At 35.3% G+C, this 26,938-nt stretch overlaps 1 protein-coding gene across 3 annotated transcripts; it reads right to left on the bottom strand.

Annotated features, from left to right (window-relative positions):
* Positions 1–595: 595 nt before the first annotated feature.
* Positions 596–26,743, bottom strand: LOC126831457 (ankyrin repeat and zinc finger domain-containing protein 1). Of its 3 annotated transcripts, none has more exons than XM_050561955.2 (16): positions 26,615–26,743; positions 23,835–24,039; positions 18,927–19,018; positions 17,279–17,375; positions 16,229–16,491; positions 15,373–15,488; positions 10,771–10,918; positions 9,507–9,729; positions 8,723–8,971; positions 7,873–8,061; positions 6,598–7,234; positions 5,438–5,549; positions 4,695–4,793; positions 3,740–3,820; positions 3,312–3,382; positions 596–2,674 (listed from the first exon to the last, which is right to left on the bottom strand). In XM_050561955.2, the coding sequence occupies exons 2-16, from the start codon at positions 24,019–24,021 to the stop codon at positions 2,563–2,565; spliced, it is 2,676 nt and encodes an 891-aa protein (XP_050417912.2). In that variant the 5' UTR covers positions 24,022–24,039; positions 26,615–26,743; the 3' UTR covers positions 596–2,562. The 3 variants fall into 3 exon arrangements, with proteins under 3 accessions (XP_050417912.2, XP_050417911.2, XP_055959359.1); XM_050561954.2 differs by having other exon boundaries at positions 26,533–26,703; XM_056103384.1 differs by lacking the exons at positions 8,723–8,971; positions 9,507–9,729; positions 10,771–10,918; ... (4 more) ...; positions 23,835–24,039; positions 26,615–26,743 and adding an exon at positions 8,235–8,253.
* Positions 26,744–26,938: the final 195 nt, after the last annotated feature.

Genomic DNA, 26,938 nt, shown 5'->3' with positions numbered 1-26,938 from the left:
ATTATGTTGACAGTAATAATGACCATGTTATATATTAATAAAACATAAATTTCTACGACTGCCCATCTCTAAATAAATGTTTATGATGCCCCTGGGCAACTGTTTTGATTTGTGGCGTGGTGGGGTGGGGGGTTGCAGGTGTGCGTGTGTGTGGGGTAAAATTGGCGGTAACTGAGTTCACATTGAATTAAATGATAATTTTCTTATAGCTTGATGAAACATCTCTAAATATGTGCATAAGATTCCCATTGTGTGGGGGGGCTGGGCGCCGGGGTGGGTGCCCGTGTGGGGGGCGGGGGGCATCGTATTTTTGTGGACAGAAATCATTTGGTTCTTCAAAGTTGACCTTAAAGGATATATGCGAGCTCTTGATCAGCCGTCAAGATGATATGTACCTCGCTCATATTATGAACTTTTGATATTGAACTCTCTTGAAAAGTACCATTATAATTTAATATTTTGAATGACGAAATTGGTACTGAACAAATAATTTAAGAGAAAACACTATTCAGGTCTTTTGAACCAAGTGGTTTCTGTCACTCAAAACGCTGGAAATAATCTCGAAGATTCCCGAATATCAAAACAGAAATAAATGTACTGTGTATTTTTTTATTGGTAACAAAAATATTTTTAATCATCAACAAAAATAATTTATAATTTCATCTCCTAATTAATTTTCATTAATTAATTCAATTATTTCTTACTAGTAAGTGCAGAAGGCCTTCACCAGCAGCACCACCCGTAATAACAACTAACTAGAACAAGCGACATACAGGACACAACATGGGAACAATGAAAATAAATTGAGTGCTCATGTTGTTTAAAAGGTTGTTGCAGCTGTTTAGGTAAAAGTTGGTTTATCCATCAATTTCCGTTGTCTTTCTGATACAAATATATTTTTTATCTAAAAAATGATTTAATAAAGGTAAATATTTAACATCAAAATGTATGAACTTCATAATATACAAATAAATGCATTATTGCTCATTTTTAAATGAAACACAGATGATGGAGGAGTGTCCTGTCCCTATATACACTCATCAAAATGCAGCATTGAAATACTTAAAACGTCAAGAAAGTATCATAGCCGTTGTGCTTACAATAGGGTGGGGGTGAGCTATCTAACTAAGCCTTAAACCATTTCCACTGAGAGGTCTGCCCTTTATTGGTTCAAAAGTTTTAAAATTAAATTTGGAAAAAAGGTCTTCTACATGTCAAATGAATATCCCTATTACAATATTAAAAAGCGGTCAGTCATGAAAATTCCCTTGGGTGGCTGCTTAATGCAGATTCTACTGTATTAAAAAGCCGAATACAAAAGAACAATATTCCTTAGAGTGTTTACAAGTATGAATGGACTGATTTTTGCAAGTGACCACAATACAAATGTATATATTAAATGTATTTATATAAACTGATTTTTAACAACTCTTATCTAAGTTATTGACACTCTCATATAAGTAAATAACAACACTCATATAAGTTATTGACAGCACTCATATAAGTTATTGACAACACTCATATAAGTTAATGACAATACTAATATAAGTTATTAACACAACTCATGTAAGTACCATAATTAACTACACTCATATATATATAGAGAGAAATGGGGTTTAACGTCCACTCGACACAAACTAGGTCATTTCGGGACTAACGCATGGTTCAATTTGCGCGTAGGGGTCTTTAGCAGTGGGAAGAAACCGGAGGACCCGGAGAAAACCCACAAGGTTGGACAGGCGACCCTACTCCTTGTCACGTACAACCGAGGATTCGAAACCACGTCAGTTGACTCAATGACAGGCCTTATGATACAGCACGCACGTGCTAACCATTCGGCCATCCACCCCCCCCCCCTACACTCATATAAGTTACTGACAACACTCACATAAGTTATTAACAACACTCACATAAGTTATTAACACCACTCATAAGTACTTAACAAAACACATATAAGTTATTAACACCACTCATTTAAATACTTAACACCACTCATAAGTTATCAACACCACTCATAAGTTATTGACAACACTCGTATAAGTTATTGACAACACTCATATAAGTTATTGACAACACTCATATACGTTACTAACATAAAGTAATTCATCTTTGTTTGATTGTAACCCTAAAAATTGGGGTTCCATTTAATGACTGACGAGACCCATATCCCATCCTATCCTGTCCTGCTATGCAGAGAGTATCAGTTGTCAGATTTGACCAAGGGATCAGGTTTGACCAGCATGTCTAATCAAGATTCCATGTAGTCTTGAAGATGAGCATATCCGACTAGTGGTTAAAAATATCTCTTTCTGTTTGAAATTACACAAATCCAAACATTGTCAGGGGGATAGTGCATGGAATACCAGCTTATGATACCCTGAACACAAAGTACACAAAGGAAGCTAGTCATGCTATAAATTTTAATGGAATGACCAGAACATAAATCAATTAGAGAAAGTTGACCATAATACACCTCTTGCCAATGTGAAATCATTGGTTTCTGTTTGTTCCAGAATTCCTCAACCTTATAGTTAAGCTTATGGTCACTAAATATACGTTTTGTTATGAGTTCTTAGTTCTGTGTTCTCGTAAACATTTAGTTGTACAAAATTTAAAGTCTGAATATTCGAATGGTACTTTTCCTGTGATATCAGTTCCACAACCATAACATCGACTGAAAATAATAATTGCAAAAAACATGACTAACTTAAGAAACAAATGTAATTTAGTTTGAATAATAACAAATATTTTTTGAATATCCTTGTGTTAATTATGTATAGTCCAATCTTGATGGGTTCAAAATCATAATTACTGATGACAAGGATATGTATAATATTTGAGCCCAAACTGTACCACGCTATTCTTAAAGCACAACATCCCAAATGGGGCATGCAAAAGACCATGGTATGATGATATTCTTTTGGTACTCTTAACCCCATGACAACCTATTACAAATTAAGTATTTCTTAAGGTTTTCATAATGTCCAAGGATAACCAGGATAAATAAAGTTTTGTTTACCGAAGGTTGGCGGGAATAAGTGAAGAGTATTTTACCCAAGGATGACTTGGACATATGAAGTGTCTTTTATCATAGGCTGAATGGGATAAATCAAGTGTTTTTACCCAAGAAAGACTGGGATACATGAATTATCTTTCACCCAAGGAAGACTGGGAGAAATGAATTATCTTTCACCCAAGGAAGACTGGGATAAATGAATTGTCTTTCACACAAGGATGACTAAAATGTCTTATACTCAAGGACACCAAACTCACAAATTCCCATGAATGAAAAAGATCAAACATGTAGTTACCTGAGTACTGGTTGGTCTGTTCCTTCTCTGTTATGCTGATTAACCAGACGTCTTTCAGCTGCTAACAACCTCTGAAATATAAATTAAAATTCTTATTTTGAATGTTGGAACTACGATTATGTTTACTAACATGTAATCAAGTACATATAATACATTACACTTCCATCAATCATAACTTATAGCTATATAAACCTATTTAATTTGGGTCAAAATAAGCTGTTTAATTTGGTTAATCGGATGTGTTATTTCGATTAATCGGAAGTCATGGTTTGCTAGCAAATTTGTTTGTTTCCAGTAACATTTACATTGGTTGAAAATTTCAATATGTATGTTTTCAAAGCTCTCTTACTAGCCAATTTTTTATTATCTATGACAGACACAGCAACTATATATTCTGTAATAAAGGTGTTTCAATGACTAAAATTCACCTTTTCACGATCTGATAACGATAGAAATCTTTTCTTCTCTTTTTCTTCAGCAATTCGTTCTGCTTCTTCTTCTCTTTGTATCTAAAATCAAATAAAAATTGTGACCTCTAGAGCAGTGGTTCTCAACCTTTTTTTGCCAACGGCACACATTGGATCACATGAAAAAATAGCAGCACACCTGGCTAAATATATATGAAAAATATTTGAATTTTTTAAAATAAAAACATGGTAGAGACTAGTCATAGACACATAGAATGACTCAAACTAAATAAAGAAAAACACAGCTATGAACACCAGTGAATACTAAATTGAGATAACATGGTTTTTCACATTCAAAATTTCGCGGCACACTTAGGAAGATCTCATGGCACACTGGTTGAGAATCAATGCTCTAGAGGGCCCACAAGCAAAAATCGCGATTTTTTCACACAATCAGGGCCATAATCTAGGAAGTGGCAGTCTAATATGCTCGAATATCGAAAGGAATCAAGATCTTTGGGTTATAAACAAATGCTTTAAGTTTCATCAACATCAGATCAAAATTGTGACCTCTAGACTGTCCACAACCTTGATATTACAAACTTTAACACTATTTGCGTACAGGGAACGGCTATTTTGTGACCTCTAGACTGTCCACAACCTGGATATTACATACTTTAACACTATTTGCATACAGTGAGCGACCATTTCACAAAATTCGAACTCAACCATCATTATGGTGTAACGGTCATATATTATGACCTCTAGAGGTACCACAAGCTAAAAACACGATTTTTCGTACACACAGGGGCCATAATCCAGGTAGTTAATGTCCGATATGCGCAAATATAGGTTATAAACATACACATAATTTATTTAACGCATGATTACTTGTAGCAACTTTCTGGGGATACAGTGAAAATCTTTAGAAATTCACCAACAGAGACAATATGAAACTAATATGACTAACATTTACCTTTAATTTGTCAGCTTTAGCTTTTTTCTGTAATTTTTTTCTCTCTGCCTCTTTTTGCTTTTTTTCTTCTTCTTTTTCTGCTGTTAAGGCTCCTGGTATCTTAATATAGAATACAAATATTTAAAATACCAGAATAAACCAAATATCAAAACCTACTAAGGATGTGAACCTACTAAAGGACGCCTCTGTCATGTGGGGAGTCAAAACCGCGATACGTCAGTGAGTAGGGTGTTGGCCTGCTAACCTGGAGGTCCCGTATTAAAACCCTGCACTGGCCGAGAAAGTTCATCAGGATTTTCCGGTGTGGTTCCACCTTGTCAATGATGTAGGATTGAGGGCCTGCAAGGGACAACATATAGTTGCTCGAATGGGACAAAAAAACAAGGTCCCGTGTACCCACTGGTATGCATGTAAAAGAACCTTTTACCATTGGAAGTCAAAATAATTAGGTTGTAGTGCTGCTGTCCGGACAAATTTCCCTCATAGCCCAATGCATGCTATATGCCCGTCTTCATTAGCCCAGTAGGAGCAGAACAGTAGAACAGTAGAATGTAAAACCCCATTTCATTTCATTTCTCTGTCAAGTGGTATTAGAGGTTCCGGAAAAGAGTAAACATATCCTGTCATAAATTGCAGCTATAAAGCCAAAACCAGCCCGAGTGTATAATTATACCTCCATCATAACACCAGTGTTTATAAAAGGACAGTAAGGTATATTTCATTCAAAGAGTTAACTTAATTACCTGTGCTTTTTTATAATCATATTTATCAGGATAAATGGCTATAAATCTTCTAAATTCATTACGTGTATCTTTACATCCTGCTACAGCATACGGTGGTCTATCACTTTTATCTCTACAAAATATATTATTTACAAACTATACAAGTGCCACTCACATTATATAACCCATTCTGCACACACAGATAGCCATCTATTCTCAAGCAGAGATAATTGTAGACACACAGCAAAATATTCATATGTATATAGCCATGATCACTACTGTCTCCATGACAGAATTTATCAAAGAATAACAACATGAAAACCTTTTTAAATTTACAAACATGTATTCTGTCTCTATTTTGATGTGCCATGTGAACAATGGTCTAAGTACCGGTATATGCACTGTAGATCTGCAGTGGTGGACATAAATATGAAGTCTGACTGAATTATTATACATGTAGGTGAACCCTTCACAAAATTAGGTCTTGGTAACCCAGCGTTACATTTTTCCATTACACAAGAAAACAAAATTAAATTAATACAAAACCTATACTTGTTCAATTCAATAGTATCTTAATGCTTAAGTCTTGATTCTCACTGGGATATTCCAAGGACAGTGTTTATCAGGTCATTCAATTAAAATTTAAAGACAAGCTGATTTGGGATTTGGACACAGTATTTCTTCACATATTAGCATTTAATTTGCATACTTAAGCTGGGACCAATCCTAAATTTCGGACACCTATGCCATTAAAAGGAAAAGTAAGAAATGGAGTTTAACACAACAATTTGAAACTAATAAACAAACATGGTTATTTTTTTATTGAGAAATCAAATAAAATGGGGCTTAACATTCGGCCAATGAAGATGGACATAAGCCATACAGATTACTGGCAGAGATTTTGCCCTGACAATGTGGCGGAGTCATGGCTTACTCTTCTTTTTTTTCAATTCCAACTGTCAAGGGTTGTTTTATATGCATGCTAACCTATACACAGTACATCTGTTTTTGGCCCCACCCTAATAACTAGAAGCTGTTCCTTTCCAGGTCCTCCATCCTGAACCACTGTCAATGAAAACCCGGATCGAACCTCAGACTCCCTGGATAGTGAGCTAGTGCCTTACTCACTGAGCCACTGAGAGTTTTTTTTATTTAAACTGAGCTCAAATTATCAAACATACCTTACAGTTGGATCTGCTCCATATTTCATCAACATACTTATCACCTTTCTATGATTACATTTGGCTGCTACATGTAATAATGTGCTACCATTATCACCAAATGGTTTATTTAAAATATCTACTGTAACCAATGGTGATAATTGATCTAAGGTATAACCACCAAATCTCATAGTACCAGTAGATTTTGGAATTGGCAAGGAATCAGGAACACTGGTACCAGTGGAATTACGGCTTTCTGGTATCACATTTTGATTTTGATTATCATTTCTATTTGAAACGGTAGAATCGATTGCATCAAGGTTTTCACTTTCCATATTTTTAGTTCTTGAAATTAAATCAGGGGAAGTCACTCTTTCTATAATTATTTCACTATCCAGCAGAAAAGTAGATTTAGGTTCATCAGCAGTTGTTTTGGCGGAACAGTTGGAATTGTCAGCAGTACATGTAATTTCAGTAGATAGTTCCGAATTAAGGGAGTTAACTCTATTAGTATCAGTAGATAAATTTGCAGCAGGAGTAAGAACACATGGTGTAACGTCCATGCCACGAAATACAACTAACAATGCTGATAGTGTCTGTGTATCTCCTGTTTTACATGCAGTGTATAAAGCATTCTGAAGATGGTATCTTTCCTCATCTGACAAAAAAAAATTACAAATCAGGATTAAACATATAACCAGAATAACCAGATAGCATTTCTTTTGTTTATCTGAAGTTAAAGTGAAAGAAACTACATGTACATTACATTAATTCTATTTATTAATGGAGATATTTGTAATTATTAACCAGCTACCAATGTCTTTCTTTTGTATTTTTTGTGCAACAGTCACAACACTGATAAGAACTTAATCATTTTTGGACCTATGCCAAGATGACATAGCAATGCAAAGAGACATAGCAACACACTTAACATCTATTTCTACAAATAATTAATTTTCGAAACAATTCTTCATTTCGTTCATTTTACATTCTTTATCAAAGCAAACCATAATGTGCTACTGTGATTGTTTCTGAGTTGAATGTCTGCAGTTTTTACGATGTGCTTGGTGGACCTCAGTTGACACATTAATGTTAAAACTATTTTTATTTTTGGCTCACTAAAAATGTTAAAACTAGTTTTAGCACAATAAAGATGTTAATACTAGTTTTAGCACAATAGAGATGTTAAAACTAGCTTTAGCACAATAGAGATGTTAAAACTATTTTTAGCACAATAGAGATGTTGTTGTGGTTGACATTATTGCATCAGCTGGACATTGGCTTTATCATAATTACCATAGACATCTTCTTCAGGTTCAACCTGATGTTTTGAAATAGGTTTGCGTCTTTTCTTGGGAGACTTTTTCCGAGGAGCTTTTACAGAGCAATCAAATTCTTTAAGATGTTCGGTAGATAAAGCAGTCATTGTTTCTACTAGCTCTGATTCACTACATGTAGATCCAGACTCATAACCTAAAATGTGATCTAATGAAAAGAGTTGCAATTAAATTTCAAATTCAAAAACAAAAAATGGGTTTAAGGACCATAAACAGAATTAGATCCTTTCAGGACAAACAAATGGTGTTTTATTCATTTGAAGACAATACAAAAACTCTCACAATGTCCAGCATATTAGATTGAATATATTGTTTGTTTACCTGGTAGGGAGAGTTTAATATTTTCGTGATTTTAATTAGATTGAATATATTGTTTGTTTACCTGGTAGAGAGAGTTCAATATTTTCGTGATTTTAATTAGATTGAATATATTGTTTGTTTACCTGGTAGGGAGAGTTTAATATTTTCGTGATTTTAATTAGATTGAATATATTGTTTGTTTACCTGGTAGAGAGAGTTTAATATTTTCGTGATTTTAATTTGATTGAATATATTGTTTGTTTACCTGGTAGGGAGAGTTTAATATTCTCATGATTTTAATTAGATTGAATATATTGTTTGTTTACCTGGTAGAGAGAGTTTAATATTTTCGTGATTTTAATTAGATTGAATATATTGTTGGTTTACCTGGTAGAGAGAGTTTAATATTTTCGTGATTTTAATAAGATTGAATATACTGTTTGTTTACCTGGTAGGGAGAGTTTAATATTTTCGTGATTTTAATAAGATTGAATTAACTGTTTGTTTACCTGGTAGGGAGAGTTTAATATTTTCATGATTTTGTTGACCTTTGCCCTTTCTACTATCAGTAGGAGATGGTGATGATTTCTCTTTTAATAAATCTTTAAGTTGTTTAGATGATGATGAAGGATCAAATTTTGATTTACATCTTTGGGATGGAAGTTCAGAATCAGATACAACCTCTAATTGACTAGTTTCTGAACTCAGCTGTCTCATTGGTGATATTGGTATAACATTTGGCAGATCACTCTCTTGGCCTAGTAAAATACAATTTTACATAGATTAATCAAATTAATAGAAATATTTGTAGAAAGAGATTTTTTTCTCAGATATCCGCATCTACTCTCTACCTACACTTCTTATTCTTCTTCAAATTTAGACAGACATACAGACAGACAGAGAGAAATAGGGTTTAATGTCTACTCAACACAAACTAGGGAATTTTGATACAATTTTATTTCAAAAGTTCACTCCATAGTAATAGTCTTTAGTAGTTAGAGGAAACCGACGAAACCAGAGAAAATCTCACCGGGTTGGCCAGTCGATCCTAAACCTTGTCATTTATTATTGTTATAAATGATACAAAGCTCATGTTAGATCATTTACACCCCTGAAAACTTATTGCTGTTTTAAACAGAGATTTTAATTCAGAAAACATTTTACCACAGCATAACATTTCATGATGAAAACCTTCTTAAACTGAACAGGATATAAACAGAAATATTTTATAGAACTCATTGACTGGGAGCTACTACATTTTAAATGGAGATTTTAATGTAGAAAATATTTTACCATAACATTCTATAGAGGACAACATTTCATGAACTCTTTTGACTTCATTATAGGTTGGTCTGCGTGTTGGAAAAGGTATTACTCTCACTCGATCATCATTTTTCTTCAATGGAGGATTTTTACCACCATAGAAAATCTTCCTATTGAAACTTGGTGCACGTAGAAAAAGAAAATCACAATTTTTTATCTGCTCAGACCATGCATTTATCCAATCTTGTATTTCCTAAAAATAAAACAAGTATCAATAATTTTCGATCTGTTCCTCTTAAAACTCATATTGTGAATACCTAAAAAATATGATGTTCAACTAAAAACTTAAATTTCAAATTTAATTAAAAGAAAACCAATCTGATTAAAATACAAATGTATATTTCATTTCGGTTTTTTATACTTTCGATGGCCTCTACTACATGAAGATCTGACCAGTTGTAACAGGAGGTCGCATCAGAGGTCATACAAGCGGCTTTTGACCCTATGACATTAGACATTTGATTAACCAATCAGTGTTGATGTTTCTAGTGGGTTACCCACAAGATCATGCAACTCACGCCACAAACTTGCCGTAACAGACCGTTTCATCGGCTAATCCCTCACATCAACCAGAACAAGGTTATATAACAACTCTTCCAGATCCTAGTGTTGTAAAGACAAGTAAAACGAAATTTTGAACTATAAAAACGAAACGAAATAGGGTCTGTGTTTTAATCAGATTGAAAGGAAACCCATTCAAATATCAATTACTTTTACAGCATGTAGGTGCCAGGGTGGCTCAGCAAGTAAGCTGCTGGCTCGCTAATCAGGAGGTCCTAGGTTCGATCATGATGTTGGCCGAAAAAGTTGCTCAGTATTTTCTTGCGTGGTTTCCCATTGTCAATGGTGCAGGATGGAAGGCCTATAACAGCATCTAGTCATTTGTGTGAACAAACCCTTGACAGATGGAATTCAGGTAATCTTTACCTTGTGGTGTCTTGATGTATTATTATTATGTAATGGTGTAAGGGAGGTAACTACAATTATTATTAGTGACTGTATACCGGTTGTGACGTAATGAGGATAGTATGATGGCTCCAACATGTAAGAATGTTATACGTTGAAGAATAAACATAATCTGTTTTTTACTCATCCATACCATATACCTCATAGCACATTGCACGGTGTACAAGAAGAGAAGTAGGAGGTTAAAATTTTATTTCTTTCATTCTGTCATTTCGGCATGTAAATTGATTAAGTATATCAAAGATCTACATATCTAAAAATGTCAAACCTGCATAAGTGCTGCTTCATTATATCTTCTGAGAGAAGCACCAGCTGATTTTGGTGCATTACCCTGACTGTCTCTACTACCTTGAGCTGTACCTCGTTTTGCTCTTACAACATAACGATGAAACGTCTTATGTATAACAATCTGATTGCTGAATAAAGAAAGAATTGTATAGATTTATAGAAACAGTCTTTGATCTTACAAGAACAAGCTTGTGAATCCCAAATAACACTATATGTAACTAGCCCCAATGAACTACATAGTTGGCAGATCAATCATCCTTTCCCACAGACCCTTTAAGCATGGCAGCACAACCACGCTTTGATTTTTCAGAACTTACATCTACCATTCTGAATACTTCTGACTTCCATTAACACTTAGGATGCTAATTAAATTGTCAATTAAAAATTAATTATTAATATCCTTAAAGTGCACATAAGACAGTGACCGAATGCATATTCGGAATGTTTATTCCTTAATTACCAATATACAGCCGGCGTGTGTATTCTTTACCGCCTGAATGATTCCTTAATCCCTCTAATTAAATAAAACAATTGACTACGAAATAATTTGTTTTGTAATTCATTTTAATTTAAGATCCAATTTAGAGTGCCTACAACTTTCAAACTTTGAAGTCTTGAACTCTTAATTAATTTTTTACAATATGGAACTTATTGGACGAACACTTTTAATATGTAAATAATATACGGGTCCAGGTATGTGTTTTTTACTGCGAGCACTTCGCTTTTCCACATAAAGTGTAGTGTCGTTAATATCTGTCAATAATTAATCAATCCGACTATAAAAGTTATACAGGCATGGGTTATAAATTAATTTACATGTTGGTGTTAGCAGTGAGTGCTTTTGTAATCAAGTAGCCTCGTGTTATTTGTTCATTGGCATTTAATTTAATTGATGGATGGATTAACGTTTTTGATACGATTAGGTTATAATGTCTAACATCTGTTATCTTCTTTATAATAAAAGTATTTTACAATTGCATTGACAGTTTAATCACTCACCAAACGGCACTTAATGCGTATATCCTCAAATGACGGGAAAATTAGGACGTGGTGAAATTCATCTTCCAGTTCCTCAAGCTGACAAAATGTACATAATCGTTGATCATGTGGCACTTTAGTATATCGACCAGTTTCTATACTATTCAAAAAAAGTAGGGGATATTTGATTTTGGGGGCATAATACTAAAATATGCAAATGACTACGAAAAAAGTCACTATAGAACCTAACAGAATGAACATTTCCAGTTACATGTGACGCCCAAACGCACCAATAGCTACCGCATGGAATGCAGGTGATGCTTGGGATCATCATGGGGGTCGAACCCAAGATTTGCACGACTCTGACTTTGAATGTTACAGTCATTGTGGCATTGAATTCCAGGGTGGAAACATCAGTTTAATTGTTTTAGTGACCAGAAAACAAATTTTGATATGCGTCGGCTTACCCAAAATGAAAGGTTACGTGCCCTTGGCATGCTACAGATCGGCACAACACAGGCGGTTGTGGCGCGGACGATGAATGTTTCTCAGTCTGTCATAAGCAGGCTATGGTCCAGATACCGTGATACACAATCTGTACAGGACAGACCACGCTCAGGTCGACCAAAGGCGACAACTCAAGCCCAGGATCGATTTATCCGTACCTTGGCCTTGAGAAATCGTGTCATCACAGCAAATCAGATCAGCGCTCGTCTTCAAACAGACACTGGTGTGGGAGTGAGTGGCCAGACGATTCGGAATCGACTGCACAGGGGTCCCCTTCGTGCCCAACGTCCTCGCGTGATCCCTTGTTTGAGAGATCATCACATTCAGGCAAGACGTCGTTGGTGTAGGGATCGTCAACACTGGGATAATCGACGCTGGAGCAATGTGATGTTTTCAGATGAGTCAAGGTTCACTGTTGATTTTTTGGACAGACGTAGGAGGGTGTGGCGTCGTCGAAACGAGCGCTTCCAAGACGTTAACGTCATCAGACATGATCGATTTGGGGGTGGTTCTGTTATGGTGTGGGGAGGCATCACTGTTGCTGGAAGACCGGCTTTACATGTTGTTGCAGGGCGTGTTACAGGCCAGTACTACCGGGACAACATCTTGGCAGTCCATGTTGTGCCGTTCGCACGACGTCATGGCCGCCGTTTCATCTTCCAGGATGACAACGCAAGATGTCACAGGGCCAGGATCGTTACAGGTTACCTCCAACAACAGAACATCACCACATTACCTTGGCCAGCACTGAGTCCCGACCTCTCCCCCATCGAGCATGTCTGGGACATGCTTGGACAGAGGTTACGTCAACGTTAACAACGTCCTGCCAATGTCCAGAAAATTGCTGCTGCGTTGCAACAGGAATGGGACAATCTGGACCAAAATGACCGTAGACGTCTCATTAGGAGTATGCCACGTCGGATCAATGCTTGTTTGGCAAACAGAGGAGGATTTACCCGTTACTGACTTGGTTGTGATGCTGTGGTAACTTTGCTGTTTGACCCCGGGTATCATTTTACCCTTATAATGGTCAGTCTGTGCCTTACTTAGTCTAACGATCATTTGGAATAAATCGATGAATGTGAACTTCATTTCATTTTGTCATTTGTTTCTTCGTCAGTTTCATTAGGTGACTTTAATAACACTTAAAAATCAAATATCCCCTACTTTTTTTGAATAGTATATATATAATTTATGGGCTGATAAGCGTAGACGAGTTAAGTGTTTTAATAATATAGGCTTTATAGGCTTTAAAAGATAGGGTTGGGGAGTAAAATTTAAAACAAAATGTTGATAATAGATTCCTTTAGCAGAATGGCAGATATTGCTATAACAAGACTGTTTGAAGATATCAAATATTCTCTGTTTAAAAATGAACACTGAATGTTTGTCAACATTTTGCCACATATACCCCAATCCTAAACAATCTAATTCCTTTTTAAGGTAACAAATCCAGTTATCATTATTATTAATCATGTCAGTTACACAACATCTAAGTAAGTCATTTTCAGTAGAGAAAAGTTTAATATAATATTTAAAAATTTTAATTTTCCTTAAGATCTGTAAAGGATATCTACCTAATTCAAATAATAGCATGTCATGATTCGTGGATTGTTTAACACCTAAAATTAATTTTAGGTAATAAAAATGTAGCTTATCAATTTCCGGTGCTTTATGAAACCCCCAGATTTCAGCACCATAATTTAGTATACTACTAACATAAGTATCAAAGGCATACAATGAAGTTTTGACATTGAAACAATTGTCCCTACACGTTTAAACAACTGAGAACATTGCCTTTCTACCTTGTAATGCTAAATTTCTCTGTGTAGTCAAGAATTTACCGTTAAAATTAAGTAAGATGCCTAGATAATTAAATTCATTCACAACCTCTAATTCAGTACCGTTAAATTCCCATTTTTCTTTACCCGTTATTTTGCCACAATTTTTAACCTCATTTACTACACCCGTAGTACATGGAACGGTACATGATAATAAGATATGGCAGAGAAATGGGTGCGATCTATTGTACATGTTATGCAGAGTCATCGGAAAATTCCATATTCACTGTAGTTGTTCTTTATGTATAGAAATGGTTATTATTATTATATATAACTAATAATGAATATATCGACAAATGACTGGCACCATTTGTATTTCTGTACTTAAGTTTGGGATATCAAGTATTACGGGGTTATCCAAATTACCGGTAAATGCGCTAATTTCTTGAGTCATCTTCATTTGACACATGGCCTATTTAAACAAATGCAGCTTAAATTGATCTACGGCATGATACAGCATTTTAAATTCACTCGAAAATATTCCAATCACAAATGTCTAAACTACATGTATACCAATGAAAGACGATAATTTGGTGATTATAATTAGGCCAGTCACGTGGTAATTGGACCGTCAATAGACGCTTGTCCAGTTGCCGTGTGTATTGATAGTGCTATATTGTACAGACAGTGAGATATTGTATAGATAATGTATATCCTATGTGTAGTGCCTGTGACGTCACCAGCCAATCAACCGGATTAAGGTCGTAATTGAAAAATCGAAAAGCGTTTTGGCGTGTCGGATACTTAAACTTTAACAGCAGACTTAATTTTAATCAGATTGGCGTGAACTTGCCGTAAAGTTGATATAGTAACCATGGGCTAAACATACATGCAATTTAGATTTTTGATCTTACGTGGTTTTTAAATGATATTAGAAGTAGAGGTATACTATTCATAATAACACAACTTATGTATGTTAATACTCTAATGTTCAATACACTTACAGGTATCAAGCAATAAATTATCCATCACAAAATGTGTTCAAATCCACTAAATATCACAGGCTAACGATGGTTTCGAGAGTTGATTATGGTCTGAATAAGTTAATTAATGACTAATTAATAATTTTGATAACATTTCAGGCCTAAAGAAAGACATGCAATAGGCAGATTTAGCTCTTGCATAATGTATGTTCAATCTGAACAGTACAAATTAGTAAGTATTAAAACTGACATGCATCAATTTACTGTCTAAAACATTTCAAACTATATAATACAGCATTAAAGCTGAACTATTTAAAAATAAGTTAAACTTACCCATTGTATATAGCTCCAGCAAAATGACCACCAGCAGACATAAAGATCGCCCATTTTGTTTTACCTGGTAAAGTTTTAATTTCTTCTAAAATTTCTGACTGATCAGTTATTTTACTCTATAAAAGAAAAGAATCAAGTATTTAACATTTCTAAAATTTTACATGTCCAGTTTCTTTTTCAAGTCCATGAAGTACAAATTATTTTTCTAGTCAAAGTGTTATACTAATTATAAGTAAAAAGAATGAAAAAATCTTCTAACTAAATTGTATTTTGAGTTGGACTGGATAACCTGCTCTAAATGACGTCAGATTTGTTCCTACAGCACAACACTATTCTGACTTTGTATACGGGCCAGTAAGGAGTGACGTAGGAGCAAGTCTGACGTATTTGAGAAGGTCATCCAGTCTACCTTATGATTGAGTCTTAGAACTAGTGACAACAGAGGCTACGAAATTTTACATATACCAATAGTAGTTCCTATGATTCATGAAAATTAGTATCAGGTAGCAAGATAGGAAAGTTACAAGAAACAGCTACCATGCATTAACTGATGATACAGAGATTAAGGGAGGAATGCAATACGAACAAAAATATTGATAGGTTATCTGTTCATTCATTCCCCCATTTGATTGTCAATAAGGGATTTTCTAATGACTCCTTTTATTTTTTCAATCATGTTCTTTATTCACTAAGGATGGACCCCAAAATTCCTTAAGATTGAAAAGAAAACCATATCTTAAGCAAATTCCTGATTTTTCAGATTAAGAGGAGTGTTTTTCAGCTTTCCTGTTTTTGATTTGTTTCAAGCACTGACACTATATTTGCCAACACTGTAAATATATTATGAATAACCTACCTTTTTATGATAGAGTAGACATTTATAAAGTGAAATAAGTTCTCCATCTTTATTTCTAAGATAATATTTGTTGATATTATTGGCCGAGTTTCGTCCATGTTTGACGACAGAGGTTTCTGATTCACTATCACTGGAACCACTGACGCTGGTGGATCTAACATGCGCTGGGATTACAAGTTTACTTTTACTTTTATTAGGACCCAATTCTGTATCTGAACTGTCTTCTTCATCATCTTCTGATCCTGATATACTTGATACATCATCTATAAAACAGATTCAAGAAAAAATTTTTTAAAGAAGAAACAGATCTGTTTCATTATATTATTAGTTTCCCACAACAAAATGGAGTTTAACTCCTATTTGTGTTCAATTATAGTCAGACCTATAGAAATATTTTAGATAACATCGGTTTGTCTACTATATATTTAACATTATCAGTCACAGTTTCTATAGGTTCCAAATTTCAAATGTGTGAGTTTAATTTTTTTTTTTTTTTTTTTTTGTACTTAAGATTTCTGTATTTAATATTACTCAAATTTATGGCATGTAAATTAAGAGACATGTGTATAGTGCGTGTAACTTCTTCCGCTGGTCATCTTTATTGCCAATCAGTCAATAGGTGCAAATAATGACTGAAATGAGGACAATATAGTCATATTTAACAAAATTAAGGCCAAAAAGTGTCCTTTAGTTAGTCATAGTGAAAACGTAGGTTGTAAACCATCTTAAGATTTTTCAGGAATAGAAATGAGTTATGTTTTGGTGTTAAGTAACAATAAAGATGGCAGTTTCTAATCAATAGACAAAAGTAAAGTGAACTTTAAATTGATATATTTTACTCATTTCTGGACCAATATGTTTGTTCTGTTGGTAAGACATATTGAGAAGGGTCTGAAAGTTTATACATGTATTTGCCTTTTAATATGTAATATTGTACCTCAATATCCCTTTAAAATTATTACATCAAAACATATACTTTTAAAATAGTACAATAACAAAGAAATAAAATACTGAATATTGTGATAAATTAACAGAAAGCCCACTCCTCACTTGCAATTTTTTCAAAGTATTCAACTTTGACAGGTTTCAAACCACCTAGTTTAAGTCGTAAATTATATCTATGCCAATCTGACTTGTAATGTTGTTCCTGAAAAACATTGAATTTAATACTGTAAGATAAACTATTATAATCCTATAAATTATGAACATTTTCAAATTGTACTGAATATGGTTCATTTCTGTTTCATCATTAGCATTTATATTGGTTTGATAGTTCCATAGTCAATAAATTGAGATCATTAAATCTAGATAAATATTTAATGGCATTTTTCATACATATTCATAGACAATTAATGTTCACAAATTATTTCATGTTCATAATATACATGTACAATACTGTAGTACACAGTGTTTTATAATGTGTGATACACATTCTTTTAATTATAATTTTACTATCAATAGTTGCATTGCCAAATAGAAAAAATCAGATGGAGTTCAATAAACAAAAGATTTTACAACAAAATGTTGGAGATTTCGGGGTTTGAAATTAGCATTAGTCTCTTAGTCTAAAACTAGTAACTTCTCTGGCTGACTAACAGAAGTTCACAGAATCCAAAAAACGTTGCAAAACATTTTAGAATTCAGATACTGTTGTTCTATAAATTTGTCTTAAAATTCCATTGGCTAAATACAATGTTTTATTAACAAATATAACATTGATCTCTTTCAGCCTTTTTTTGCTTTTCTAAGTTTAGATGTTAAACACTGACATGTTACTTCAATCTTGTGTTTTCGTTCATTTCACAAAATGTAAACTAATGAAATGAAATCAAATGGGGTTTAACGTCCTACTGTTCTGCTCCGACTGGGATAATACAGACAGAGTAAACTAATGATTTCTGTTGTTAAACATACATTATGCAAGAGCTAGATTTGCCTATTGCAGGTCTTTCTTTACGCCTTAAATGTTATATAAACCATTAATTAGACATTTATTAACAAAACAAAACCATAATCAACTCTCGATGGCATAGGATACTTGAGATTTTAACTAGATTAGAACGGTTCACATTTAAAAATTTAAATCAAAGAATCGGAAAGCGAGGCTAAGTCTCGAATATACCAGTGCCCTGGTTACCACAATGAATACATCTTGTCAAAACTACAAACAGTGATAACTTGGCTCAGAATGAAGTAATTTGAATGAAATTTACAATATTTTCATTTTACATTATCTACTCTTTTTTTTTATAAGCAATATTTTATTCAGATTTGTATTTATTTTTGAGCTATTATAGCAAAAATGTTCAGCTCTTTATCTAAATCTTACGTATTGCAAATTTAACTAATGAAAATATTACATAATTAGTCCGCTTAACAAGTATACATAATAGTTAACTTCAAACCAAGGATTTCTGAACAAGGAACTGATTGCCTAAGCTTACTCTTGGTAATCTCCTTTTTCTTGTTATTGGTGATTGATATGATCTCACAATTCCAAGATTCCTGGTTCATAAAATATGATTTTAGTTGGAAAACGCACATCTTTTTAACCTGACTACAAAAGCTGTTCTCGTTTTACTTGGTTTAAAAGTTGTGTAATGTATTTTAGTCAAATTTCAACTCCGACATATTAATCAAAAGTCAAAACATAACCCCTCCTTTGTTAAAAGTTGTATAAATTTAATTTCAAAATTACCTGATCTTTTCTTTCTTCAAATACACAATCACAACAGTTACAATACATTTTATCAGAAACTGTCAATTTTATTTTGTGGATGACATTTTTATCTGGAAAATATTGGATTATATCAGATGAAAAAGAAACATAGCAAATCCATAATACGAGTTAAGAAATATTAAGATTAGTTAAGAAAAGGGCAGGTATCATAAACCTTCCATGATTATCTTACCCATGAGGTACATGTAACATTAAAATTGACAAAGCAAAATACTCTCTGAATATGGTATTCAAAATATGTACATAGGAAATTTTGGTGCTTCTTCGACAGAGGCGGATTAAGCTCCACCAAGGCTTGAGACGGCAGTTGCTGGAGGGCCTATTTTGTTTTTAAAGTTAGAGCCAAGGTAGTTGCTAACATTAAAAACGGGATTCGTTACTGAGGTTATAATATACTATTCAAAAAAAGTAGGGGATATTTGATTTTTAAGTGTTATTAAAGTCACCTAATGAAACTGACGAAGAAACAAATGACAAAATGAAATGAAGTTCACATTCATCGATTTATTCCAAATGATCGTTAGACTAAGTAAGGCACAGACTGACCATTATAAGGGTAAAATGATACCCGGGGTCAAACAGCAAAGTTACCACAGCATCACAACCAAGTCAGTAACAGGTAAATCCTCCTGTTTGCCAAACAAGCATTGATCCGACGTGGCATACTCCTAATGAGACGTCTAAGGTCATTTTGGTCCAGATTGTCCCATTCCTGTTGCAACGCAGCAGCAAGTTCTTGGACATTGGCAGGACGTTGTTGACGTTGACGTAACCTCTGTCCAAGCATGTCCCAGACATGCTCGATGGGGGAGAGGTCGGGACTCAGTGCTGGCCAAGGTAATGTGGTGATGTTCTGTTGTTGGAGGTAACCTGTAACGATCCTGGCCCTGTGACATCTTGCGTTGTCATCCTGGAAGATGAAACGGCGGCCATGACGTCGTGCGAACGGCACAACATGGACTGCCAAGATGTTGTCCCGGTAGTACTGGCCTGTAACACGCCCTGCAACAACATATAAAGCCGTTCTTCCAGCAACAGTGATGCCTCCCCACACCATAACAGAACCACCCCCAAATCGATCATGTCTGATGACGTTAACGTCTTGGAAGCGCTCGTTTCGACGACGCCACACCCTCCTACGTCTGTCCAAAAAATCAACAGTGAACCTTGACTCATCTGAAAACATCACATTGCTCCAGCGTCGATTATCCCAGTGTTGACGATCCCTACACCAACGACGTCTTGCCTGAATGTGATGATCTCTCAAACAAGGGATCACGCGAGGACGTCGGGCACGAAGGTGACCCCTATGCAGTCGATTCCGAATCGTCTGGCCACTCACTCTCACACCAGTGTCTGTTTGAAGACGAGCGCTGATCTGATTTGCTGTGATGACACGATTTCTCAAGGCCAAGGTACGGATAAATCGATCCTGGGCTTGAGTTGTCGCCCTTGGTCAACCTGAGCGTGGTCTGTCCTGTACAGATTGTGTATCACGGTATCTGGACCATAGCCTGCTTATGACAGACTGAGAAACATTCATCGTCCGCGCCACAACCGCCTGTGTTGTGCCGATCTGTAGCATGCCAAGGGCACGTAACCTTTCATTTTGGGTAAGCCGACGCATATCAAAATTTGTTTTCTGGTCACTAAAACAATTAAACTGATGTTTCCACCCTGGAATTCAATGCCACAATGACTGTAACATTCAAAGTCAGAGTCGTGCAAATCTTGGGTTGGACCCCCATGATGATCCCAAGCATCACCTGCATTCCATGCGGTAGCTATTGGTGCGTTTGGGCGTCACATGTAACTGGAAATGTTTCTTCTGTTAGGTTCTATAGTGACTTTTTTCGTAGTCATTTGCATATTTTAGTATTATGCCCCCAAAATCAAATATCCCCTACTTTTTTTGAATAGTATATTATTAAAATATTAGTTATAACTATTGAAATTTGTCGTACAAAATGCTTTGACAGCAGAAACGTCACCGTAAACCAACTGTACATAAACCGATTTTCATGGATAATATTTCCTCATGATGGGGTGTTTACATCGAAACTAGCGCAAGATCTTTTGCTAGATATTTTTTCGTAACCCAAAGTCGTTTGATATTGGTAATGTAACTTTATATGCCCATAAATGACGTCACGTGGATACAATATATTAAGCAAGACATAACCGAAAACTTACAAGGATTTAACGTACATTGTAGGCCTACGTTTAAAAAATAAGATCAGATCTCCAAACAATAGGGCCTATTTAAAATGGCGTGGGCCTAATTAATTTCGAGTGAGGGCCTATGTTGATTCCCGTTGGGCCTAAACCCCACCCCCCTAACATTCATTGTCTATGCGTTTTTAAATCATATCAGACAAGTCTAAAAAAAATTTTTTTACAAAATCTTTGGGCCTGAGGCTGCAGCCTCATCAGCCTCACTGATAATCCACTACTGTTCTTCGATAGAACCAACATACGCTAAGCGACATAAAGGATTAGAAACATATTTAATGATCAAGGCTTATCTGAACAGTGGAACACCTTTACAAAATCCCTTTATAGTCCGGCAGACCTATGGCTGAACCTGGAAATTGTATGCAAAGTTTTTTTTATGATTGATTTTAGTAGCCTAGGGTGTCCTCGTTCAGAATCTGCCGGGTGAACCTCGGTCACCCTTGAGCGTTTTGAGAAATTCAAGATGGCGTCCAAGACGGACGCCACATCAAATAATCCCCTATAGCTCCCATAGTATTTATTCTAGGATGATAATTTTGGTGTCTAACCGTATGTTTCTGGGGTCAAGGAATACACTGAAATCATGTATTATGTTGTGGGGTGATTAGATGATATTAAAATCAAACATGCCAAACAATATGGCCCTTTAACTAGTTAGCGGCATTTGGGGGCGATTATTTCACCGAACCAAACTAAATCTAGAGACAAACTATATATTTCTGGACATAGGAGCATATGAGTGATAGGATAACACCAAATACAGCCCTATCAGGGGCTCTGGGGCCACATGGGTCAGTCCTGAAAATGGAGACACAAGCTGATTGTTGAACATTTAAAAAAAGAAACATAACTTCAACAAAACTAGGTAATATCCAGTTTAATACTTTAGTCGTGTTTCTGGCTGCAACCTGTGACAGCACAAGCGCAAAATATTGTATATTCTAAGCCATCCCTAGTGCAGCTACAAGCGCACGTACTACATGAGCTGTCACTATTGCACCCACATCTGACGAGGCACATGGCAAACTCCGGAGCACGTTTACCGGTTGTAATGTTTTCAATTTTGTATCTTTCTCCCAGCAATACTGTTCCAGATCAAGTTCCGGTGGATTCCGATCTTCCAGTGAACGCCACACAATAGCTTGGTGATGAGCTCTTTTTACGTTCTCTGCAAATGTATCATTCGTTGAGCAAGATTACATGGTTTGGGTGGAGCATAATGACGATACATTTCCAGTTGTAGATGTCCACACCCTCCAGCGTGTTTCAGACATAGATTTTTAGAACTCTGTCCATAACAAGCTGACATAAATACAGTGGTCAGTGTAACTGTGTGAGCAATGATTCTATTGGAGTGTCTATCACTCCGACGAGTGGGGTGAGAGAGAATACAATCAAGTTCTAACCACTTTCAAGACTGTTGATTTCCCCACGACGTAGCCGCATGTAACTGTGTCACATCCAGTAAGAGAATGAACTGGCAGGATTTCAGTGATAATTGACATGTGTTTCTCCGTAGTTTGACCAATGTCAACGGTTGTTCCTTCCTGGATTGGTGATTCCACTGCACGTTTTGGACCAAGCTCTTGCAAATCGATGACTTAACATGCTGGAAGGTATCAGGCATCTAAAACTGGAAATGTATCGACATCATCCCCACCTAAACCATGTAGTCTAGCTCCAACGAATGATGCATTAGCAGTGAACATAAAAATATGACATCGCTAAGCTATTGAGTGGCGTTCACTGGAAGATCGGTATCTGACGGAACTTGATCCAAAACTGTATTGCTGGGAAAAGGGCACTAAATTGAAAACATCACAACCGGCAAACTTGGTCCGGAGTCTGCCATGTGGCTCATCAGATGGGGATGCAATAGTGACAGCTTAGAATATACAATATTTTGCGCTTGTGCTGTCACGGGTTGCAGCCAGAAACACGACTAAAGTATTTAACTGGATATTATCTAGTTTTGTGGAAGTTATGTTCCTGTTTTGCGGGTAGAATTTGTTTTTTTAAATTTTCAACAATCAGCTTGTGCCTCCCTTTTCAGGACCGACCCATGTTGCCCTGAAGGCCCTGATAGGGATGTATGTGGTGTTATCCTATCACTCATACGCTCCTATGTCGAGAAATATATAGTTTCTCTCTAGATATAGTTTGGTTCGGTGAAATAATCACCCCAAACCCCCGCTAACTAGTTAAAGGGTCATATTGTCTGGCATGTTTGATTTTAATATCATCTAATCACCCCACAACATAATACATGATTTCAGTGTATTCCTTGACCCCAAAAACATACGGTTAGACAGCAAAATTATCATCCTAGAATAAATACTATGGGAGCTATATGGGATTGGACGCCATCTTGAATTTCTCAAAACGCTCAAGGGTGACCGAGATTCACCCGACAGATTCTGAAAGAGGATACCCTAGGCTACTAAAATCAATCATAAAAAAAAACTTTGTATATAATTTCCAGGTTCACTCGAAAAATCGGGTTTGGCGACCGGACTATTAGGCCTATATTTCATTGGTTTGTATAAGGGCTATGTTTTGATAGAAGATATATACAGAAGGTTTTTACATCTCAAGTTTCAAACACTGACTATGAATACAATTTGTACAAACCTTTATCTGTGTCACTGTCATAAGCTGCTTGTTGATTTTCAGTGGAAGGATTACAACTAGCCACCGATAAACTTTTTAATTTTTCTTTGGCTTCATTTGTATTATACAACATACATACAGAATAAGTCTTTGGTTTAACTCTTGCAAGCTTTCCTGGCACCTTACTAGTAAGAGTTGTAGAGGCCATTTTCTTTTTAATTTGACCCTGGAGAAATATTGAGATCATATCTTATATTCAGCTCTGTTTATAAAAAGTCAAATGTACATGTACATAAACTCCAAATAAAGTTTTGAGAATTATATTTCCACTAATGATGGAAATGGTGAGACATTGTTTATAAGGAGGTACTTGGTCATATCACTGTCTTTCAATGCCATTGGGGTCATGTGGCGCCAAATAGATTTGGTGTTTTGATTCAACTTTGCCCACAAAATCTCATTATAAACTAAATTGATCAGTGTCAATTAGCTCCCAAGGTTATAACATGTACTGAACGAAAAGCTAAGCCTCCGTGGACCACAAGATTCTGATACCGAATCCGTCTGTAGCCATTATTCACTGGTGTTTCAAGACTAAACTATAATCTTACTATGTACCTCATTAGAAAATTTGATGAAACACGCGGCAGCAGCAGTTTTTTTTATTGCCACGATGATGTGTTCACAAAATAGAATTTATTCGTAATAAATACATTGATCTTTTTGACATAATAATGATCAGCTTATTTCTGCTAACGATGGAAAGAGAAAGATATTTTACAATGCACTAAATATGACTCGTTGGCAAAGTCACATGACAATATTTAGATGAATACAGTAGATGCAGTGTTTTTATTACCATTTGCCCAATGCACTCATCATAAGGTAAATCAGATCAGTGTCATTTACATGTAGCTTTCTTTTCGAGGTGATCACATTTACATGTACCGACTGAACAGACGAGCTTCTATGGACCACCCTATCCTTTTTGATGATTAAAGACAATCATACCCCGCCATATACACACATTGTGAGACATTGTTGTTGATATTTAGAATCTTGATGTACTTGCAACATACAGGCTAGTCTTAGACACCTCCCCCTCCCCCCCCCCAAAAAAAAATAAATAAATGAAAAAACACTATACATCATAAATAAAATAATTTTGAATTTGTACTATCAGTATCCCTAGTTACTTTATAAGAATCCGTTACTATAGGCTAATACTAAAGTAACCACACAGTACAGTTTCCCCATATATATCTATGTCCAATAAGTGGATAAGAATCTGTTACTAAAGTAACTACCATATCTATATATAATACTGACACTGTAATAGTTACTTTATAGTAACAGATTTTTATCGGACTCTATGAAATTTAGGTAAGCAGGTGAAACAAAATTGGAATTATTGAAAAAATTTGATTGTAATTGGGCTAGGCAAAGCAAAAAATGACTGAAGATTCTCAAGTTACGTAAATTTGTGCATTACCCTATATTTAGATTTCAATGGCTTCTGCCAAGCTTTTTAGCAGAAGGGGGCGTATTTTTAACAGCATGTTGTGTTGCACATGTTTTCTCACTAAAATGTTCCTTTACATTGTTCTGGCGTTCACAGAAACTGACACAAAAATTGGAATTATTGAAAAAATTTGATTGTAATTGGGCTAGGCAAAGCAAAAAATGACTGAAGATTTTCAACTTATCAAACATTCCAATTTTTTTCCCCCAGCTTACCTAAATTTTGTTTCGTCATATATGGCCGAGTTATGTAAATTTGTGCATTACCTTATATTTAGATTTCAATGGCTTCTGCCAAGCTTTTTAGGAGAAGGGGGCATATTTTTAATAGCATGTTGTGTTGCACATACTGACTCTAGAGAGGTAAGCAAGGTCTTGTTTTCTCAATAAAATGTTCCTTTACATTGTTCTGGCGTTCACAGAGACTGACACACGATCGTTTAGCAGTAAAAAGTTCCCCAGTCAATTTGACTTGGGGACGATACTTTTTCGACAAGGATTCAATAGGACGGTTACTGAATGTACAGGGCGAGTGTATTGAGACCTATGTTCAGAGCTCAACTATTATTACTAATAGGCCTACTAAGCTAGTACCGGTACTAAAGAGTAACTTACTAACTACTGTACAAATATAGAGCGAAGCTCTAAAGCACCGCGCTCTTGAGCAAAGCTCTTTTCCGGTAACACAGGAGCGTAATTGAAAATGTCACCCCCAGACTATTAATTAAAAAAAAATTCAGACCGGAACCGGATACACTGGGCAAAACAGGCAATGCGCATGTCAACTTACCAAATCTCGCCCAAGCGAGATCACGTAACTAACAAAAATAATTCTACACACCAAATCTCGCCCAAGCGAGATTACGCGCCTCATAGAAGTATTTCTATGACGCATCTAATCAATGACGTCACATATTTTTTACGTCAATGAAAATAATTCTGACAGTTATTTGTTCTTTTTTTAAAAACAAAATTAATGTATAAAATTTAGATCTAAAGAAAAATCAATTTTGAAAAACTAAATTATTTAACATTTTTTGTATCACTTGAGAAAATTAATTATGAAGGTTTTATATTTGACAATAATCGGCTTCGCTCTACTCAGGCAATGCCTGTTACATATTAAACACCGCGCTAATGCACTTTCGTACACCTAGTACTTGCCGTGGTCCCATAAATAATATGACATATGATGTACCTTTTTTGCTTTCGGTTTCTTCTCCTACACAATTTAATCAGTTTTTGGTGAAAAAAATCATTTGCATACAACTTTTACTAACCTTTATCGATAACTAAAAAAGAGCGATTTCACAACATAACAAAATATAACCCAAAATATGGCATTTAATGGTGAAATAATTCTTAATTTATTTTTAAGACGCCATACTGCTTCCGGTTTTTGTGATTTCAGAAACCACGAAATGATTTCATTTTAGGAAAATTATTTAAACACTTTTGTGTCACTAATAACGAAATCGAATATTGAGTGATTAATATTAAATTCTATACTTTACGATAATATGTTTTTAAGATTTTTAAAATAAATAATTTTATATGTTTCGTACCGTGCAATTATTCAATTATTTTATAATTAATTTATCGGG

Source organism: Patella vulgata, chromosome 9 (genome assembly GCF_932274485.2).
Source record: "Patella vulgata chromosome 9, xgPatVulg1.2, whole genome shotgun sequence".
NCBI classification, from domain to species: Eukaryota; Metazoa; Mollusca; class Gastropoda; family Patellidae; genus Patella; species Patella vulgata.
Note: the sequence above shows the minus strand (reverse complement) of the source record. Positions and strands in the feature narration are given on the sequence as shown.

Coding starts and splice junctions, on each gene's coding strand:
- LOC126831457 (XM_050561955.2), bottom strand. CDS start 24,021: ATGGCCTCTACAACTCTTACTAGTAAGGTGCCAGGAAAGCTTGCAAGA. Junction 9,730..10,770: donor ATGAAGCAGCACTTATGCAG/GTTTGACATTTT, acceptor TTTTATTTTTAG/GAAATACAAGATTGGATAAA. Junction 8,972..9,506: donor GTCCTCTATAGAATGTTATG/GTAAAATATTTT, acceptor GTATTTTACTAG/GCCAAGAGAGTGATCTGCCA.